This window comes from Wasmannia auropunctata, unplaced genomic scaffold, assembly GCF_000956235.1.
Source record: "Wasmannia auropunctata unplaced genomic scaffold, wasmannia.A_1.0 LD336095.1, whole genome shotgun sequence".
Lineage (NCBI taxonomy): Eukaryota > Metazoa > Arthropoda > Insecta > Hymenoptera > Formicidae > Wasmannia > Wasmannia auropunctata.
In genome coordinates this window covers 3,696,204-3,702,650 of record NW_012026795.1, presented here as the reverse complement: position 1 = coordinate 3,702,650, position 6,447 = coordinate 3,696,204, and the positions used below count along the sequence as shown (strand labels likewise).

Here is a 6,447-nt window from a genome sequence, read left to right as displayed (position 1 = left end):
AAATCGTACGACTCAACAAAAAAGCAAATTAAAGAGAAAAATTCATTCTTTCAAAACTGTACACTTTGTTTGTGTGCAATTTTTATTTCAGGCCATGGAACTTTGCAAAGTTAGGAAAAAATTTTACGATTTGTCACATCTCCATTTGTATCAATGCAACTTTGAAGAAAGTCAATTAATCGTTTTCTAAAATATCAACTTAAAAAGTGGAGATTTCAAGCTGTAAAATGCTTTTTTAACAATCTCATTACGATAATTTTTCACAAAGTTGCTCTATCTTGAAGTTTGCCAATTTTTAGAGGATAAAACAGATGATCCTTTAATTTTTTGGAGCAATGATATATATATATATATAAACATCTGTATATTTATGTTACTATGTATCTATAGTTAAGTAAAATAAAGTTAACAAAAAAAAACAAATATTTTGTAAGATTCATAAGATCCTATACTTTATGTGCAAGGTTGAATATTAAGTTAATATTTTTTTAAAACTAACAATAAATTAAGTTAAAGTTAATGATCTGTACAATTAAATTAAAGTAACGATATAGGCTCAATAAATTAAAAATTAGCACATTAATAATCAAGGGAAAATGAGTTAAGAGCTGTATATTAGTAGTTAAGAATAAACATATATTTCGAAAAGTATCCAAACGTTTCGGCTTACATTAAGAGCCATCTGAGGATATAAATATAAATATAGAAGATATAAATATAAATTGTAATTATCTACTGAGATAGATCATTACAATTTAATTCCCAGAGAACATGTATGTCTAAAAGACGTTCGTTAGACGTCTGGAAAGAGACGTCTTTAAGACTTGACTTAAAGACGTCCCAAAGACGTCTTCTTGACAAACGTCTCTTTTCAAACGTTTAGCGAATGTCTTTTTTAAAGACGTCTTTAAGACATTGACTTAAAGACATCATAACATCGTCTTTTAGTCCAGTCTTACGGACTAAACTCTTTTTAGATGTCTAGCGAATGTCTTTTTTAAAGACGTCTTTAAGACTTGACTTAAAGACGTCATAAAGTCATCTTTCAGTCCAGTCTTATAGACGTCTCTTTTTAGACGTCTAACGAATGATTTTTTTAAAGACGTCTTTAAAACATGACTTAAAGACGTCATAAAGTCGTCTTTTAGTCAAGTCTTATGGACGTCTCTCTTAAAACATCTAGCGAATGTCTGTTTTAAATACGTTTTAAGACATGTCTTAAAGACGTCATAAAGTCGTTTTTTTAAGTCAAGTCTTAAATACGTCTCTTTTTAGATGTCTAGCGAATGTCTTTTTTAATTACGTCTTTAAGACATGTAAAAATATTTTAGATGAAAGTGAAATATAGTTTCGAGGAGAATGTATTTTGATAATATTTTTTTCTAAATGAAGGCACTAAAAAAATATAAAAGTCACATCCATTTTTTTAAATAAAATAAAATTATTTTTTTTTTTTAACATAATTCTTCTAATTATTCTGCAGATAAAAATTATTTGGTAGAATTATTGAAAAATCAAGAGTAGTTTACAAGATATTTTATACTTTATTCTGGCATCTATATAATAGAAAGAATAACTCCTTTGTACAAAGTAGAATTAGTTCAGCGTTAGCGTATAAGTCTGAAGTTCTAGGGATCTCAGGTTCGAATCTCGAATATCTCAATGTGTTTTCAAAAAATTATAAACCTGCGTATAAATTGTAATTAATAATAATAGAAAACATGCAAAACAAATTAAACTCTACAAATAATAATATGTAGTAATTATAAAATAAAAAAAATTTTTTTTTGTTAAAATAATATAGTCTTATAGTCGTCTTTTAGACGTCTTATGCCCTGTTTTATGATATTGAGACGTCTTTTAGACGTCTTATGTCCCGTTTTCTGGAGTCCTTGAGATGTCTTAGAGACGTCTTAAAAACGTCATCATCTATCGAAAAATAAGACGTCTCAATAATATCAGAAACCGGGTCATAAGACGTGTAAAAGACGTCTAAAAGACGTCTAAAAGACGTCTAAAAGACGTCTTTCTGATAATTTTAAGATGTCTAAAAACGTCTTAAAAATTTTAGGGCGTCTTTTAGACGTCTTTAAGACGTCAGAATGTTCTCTGGCAATATAAAATCACAAAATTAAAACATATTTACGCAAATTTTCTAATATTCGTCACACATCGCAATTAATATATAAAAATTAAAACATATTTACACAGATTTTTTAATGTTCGTCATACATCGCACAAGTAGTTCATTGGAAGAATTTACAGAAGTATAAATGCGCTTCATACTGTCTCTGATACATACATGTCGTCGTTGCATTATGTCCAAGTCACAGTCAACCAGATGAGAGTGAGAATCCAGTCAAGAATTAAGATCTTGAAAAATCAATTCTCTGACAATTTAATGAAAGAGAGGCAATAGAAAGGCAATAGAACTGTAAGATGGTCAAAGGATATGTAATTAAGGAAAAGATCGTTAGAGATGTAAAAAAGCTAGAAAAATAAGACTAAACAGATTGATATTTTAGTCAATTAGATATGTGAGATTATAAAATTAATTATTAAGTAATACCTGTAATGTCATTATGACAAAGAAGATCTATAATCATCAAATGTCTGTTCAGATAGTTAGTTAAAGACATAATGAGGATATCTTATCAGTAAATAGGGAAAGAGGAAAAAAGGACAAGGAGGAGGGTAAAAGAAGAAGGAGAAAGACAATAAGAAGCGGAAAAGGACAGTTTAGATTAGTTGGGAAGCAAAGAGTTTATTATCGAATAATTTAGAGGGATTCAGCATTACTTTGTTTGTTTAGACCACGTTTTTGTTTCATAATATGAATCATTTCGGATGTTAAATTTTTATAATAGTTATCCTCCTTATCTATGATCTTAACAGTATCCCAATCAATTGTTTAATTTTCTTGTAATCTGTGATTGGATATGACAGACAAAGTACCGCTTTTTTTCCTGATCAAATAAGCAATGCTCATTTACTCTGGTTTTGAGCTGTCGCTTTGTCTGACCAACATATGTTGCGTTGCAATCTTTGCAAGAAATTTCGTACACAATATTGTTTTGTGATAAGGATTCTAACTTGTCCTTTCCCGTTTTTAGGAAATTTTTTAACGTGTTAGGAATTGAAAAGCCTGTTCTTATATTACAACTATTAGCGATTTTGAGAAACTTTTCCGATGTACCATCGATATACAGAAAAATAAACATTTTTAAAAAATATCTGTTGTTAATGGGTCTTGTTTCTTAGTTACTGAAAAGAGATTTTAATCTGGACCTGATTATTAAAAATGAAAGGCACCGAATAACAATTAAGTAAAATCTGTATGATATCTATGGGATTCTTTTCATAAAAATGTGGATTTGAAAGAAGAAGAATTTTGTCTACTAAACCAAAGATGATACCTTTTTTATGGCTGAGGAGATGATGCAAAAGAAAATTGATAAATCTGCCAGAGAAAATAGGCTTTTTAAATAAATCAAAATAGATTTTATTATGGAAACAATGGCAGTGACTTTCAAGAAATTGATACGTTCATTCTCACTCTCTTCCATAGTGAGCTGTAAATTTTATGGCAGAAATTAAAACATCTAACGGTTTTTCCAGCATATTGGATTGAGTTGCCAAAAGAATATCATCCATGTAACAAAAGTAAAACACTAATTGCAACTAGAGGCCCTCTAGTCAAAGTCAAAACATAAGACCGTAGTGTGGGGCCTTCACGTATTCACTTATTCACTAACCATCAGTAGGTTTGGACATGGCGGCTCACACTAAGAAAAGTTAGTTTCACGTATTCACACGTATTCACCTTTTTCACACATCAGTTGGTCAGGACATGGCGCCGACCAATTGCGAGAGAGCTTGCTTATGTCTCGACTCTGACTAGAGGGACTCTAATTGCAATGATTTAGCTGCGTGGCGGTACGCTTACGGCACGCGCGCCTGGCCCGCGCGCCGGGCCGGCGCGCCCGCCACGTGACGAGAGTAGTGCGCGGCGCCTCCGCTAAGTGCCGCAGGCGCCACTACTTTTCTCGTAATTAAAATTCACCCACGCCTGCTATATCTATGGCTGCGTGGGTGGTCTCCAGCACGTTCTTCTGCTCTCAGAGTGGTGTGAGCTTACGTAGGCCATCACTCTGAGCATTTTGGTACCCAGCGACAGAGCGAGCTCGGTCCCTTGCAATCGAGAGGAAGCGGGAATCCCGGCCTCTCGATTCAAGGCACGCACCAGGCCTCTGTATCCTCGCGATCTCATCCCGAGTCTGCCCATCCGGGCCACTTTCGCCGATTCCACGAGGAGAAACTCCGCCACCACGCCGCGGGCAAGGAAAAGAAGGCCACCTTGTCCCCTCGAGGTGAGCAGCCGCTCGCAACCGCGGGAAGCCCCAGCGACCGACGAGACTCTTGAGAGCCAACCTGACCCGGGAGTAGCCTTCCTCCCGTGGCGTCTGACGCCCATCGACGTCACCCGGCCGGCTGCGCAGCGACCCTCGGACCCTCGACCTCGGTCAGTAGTCAGCCGAGGGACACAGATCGAGGAGGTCATCACACCGCCTAGTCCGCCGGTCAGGACGCCGACGAAGCCGTTGACACCTGGGCGTTCGAAGCAACGCAGCCCGACGAAGCCGCTGACACCCGGACGTCCGAAGGGTCCTTCCGTCCGAACATTCTGCAAGCCGACGACACCGTCAAGGCGCTTGCGACCGTCCGGGTCCCCAGGACGGTTCGTGGACCTTCTTCGGCGGATCGCGCAGGCATTTCCGGACCGCATCAGATTGAGATCGGTGATCTCAATCCCGTTGAGGCCAATCCCACGGTTCGTACAAGACCGAACGAAGGCCCTCTTTAGCGCACTGGAAAAGGAGAATCTTCTGCCTCACCGGCGCTAGTCTCCTTCGCACCTTTCGGTGCGGGCATCTTCGGGTACCACTCGACTTACTTTCTACCTTTCCTGGGAGTCAATCCTTTACGAATCTTACACTGACATTTCCTACCCTTGTAAATATATCCCGAAAATATATCCAAGCTGTTAATTATAACCGGAGTCATTTGTGGATTCATTGCGCTCCTTCTCGTGATTACCTATCACCACCACCTACGTCCACAGCTGCTTTATTCTCAATCTCCCGGAGAACCAAATTAGCTACTGTTGGAGATGCCGGAGAATTCATAGGCGTGCCAAAAATCTGTTTATAATACACGTTATTGAAAACAAAATTAATTGAGCCCAAAACTAATTTAATCGCGGTAATAATTTTACCATGTGGAATTAACGTGCTTTCTGCAATTAGATTCCACTGTACCTGCGTAAATATGTTTTAATTTTGTGATTTTATATTAAATTGTAATTGAGGGGGTAACCACTAAGAAAATAGGTGTACACCTGGACTTCGGATTTCAAGATTTCAACGGACTTCACGGACTACACAGGATTTCACGGACCACGCTGAATTCGTTGGACTACGCCGGATTTCATCGGAATACATCGGACTTCAATGGATTTTGCCGGACTTCATTGGACTTCATGGACTACGCGGACTTCACGGACTACGCTGAATTTCATTGGAATTCATCGGACTTTGCCGGACTTCATCGAAATTCGAGGAATTCATCGGACTTCAAGGAATTCAACAGATTTCTGACGGGTTGTACACCGGAATTCAAGAGTGGTTACTCCTTTGATTGTAATGATCTCCTAAGGATGGCTTAATGTAAACCAAAACGTTAGAATCCTTTTCGAAATATATATTTATTGTTAGCTACTAATATTCAGCTCTTGGCTCATTTGCCCTTGATTGTTAATGTAATAATATTTTAGTTTTAAACATAATTTTAATTATATAATATAGTGCAATAATTTTTAGTGTCTAATAATTAAATATTTTTCATTAATTTCATTGATATTCTATTTGTCACATTCAATATCATTCCTATTTTAAGAGGATGCTGAAATCCTGTTTTACCAAATGAAATTTCGGCCAAATTTGCACGAGGTCGATAAAGCAGACTCATTACAGTTGTATCTCTAAATCTTCTATCTTACTCAAACACGTGCATTGTCCTTATCTAACTTATTGAAACGTCATTTTTTGCAAAATCTGACACTTACTACTAGACGCAAATTTTGCTGTTTTTACCATTTTGTATTTTAGTTAAACGTATAAATTACCAAACTGCAGTTTAGCATATATCTTTTTTTCTGTATTTAATCGTAGCTTAAAAAGCTTTGTATTATTCGTTTATGTAATCTGTGGTGTGAGCATTTTATACATATAAGCTACAGAACTTTTACACTAATGAAATGTTTAAGTCAGGTGATAGCTGTTTTTTAATAATAATGGGTGACAAAAGGCACTAAGAGTCAACACGCAGAAAACGTTGCGTTAAAGTTTTAAATAAAGTATAAAATGTATTCTATAACTTAAAATTACA

General features: G+C 36.2%; 1 protein-coding gene across 1 annotated transcript in view; it reads right to left on the bottom strand.

Annotated features, from left to right (window-relative positions):
• LOC105462816 (probable 2-oxoglutarate dehydrogenase E1 component DHKTD1, mitochondrial) overlaps positions 1–3,774 on the bottom strand; it is a 5,042-nt gene extending 1,268 nt beyond the window's left edge. Inside the window, exon 1 of the mRNA XM_011709666.1 lies at positions 3,756–3,774. Coding sequence (XP_011707968.1) covers positions 3,756–3,774 — 19 coding nt within the window. The remainder of the gene's footprint in view (positions 1–3,755) is intronic.
• Between the last annotated feature and the right edge of the window lie 2,673 nt (positions 3,775–6,447).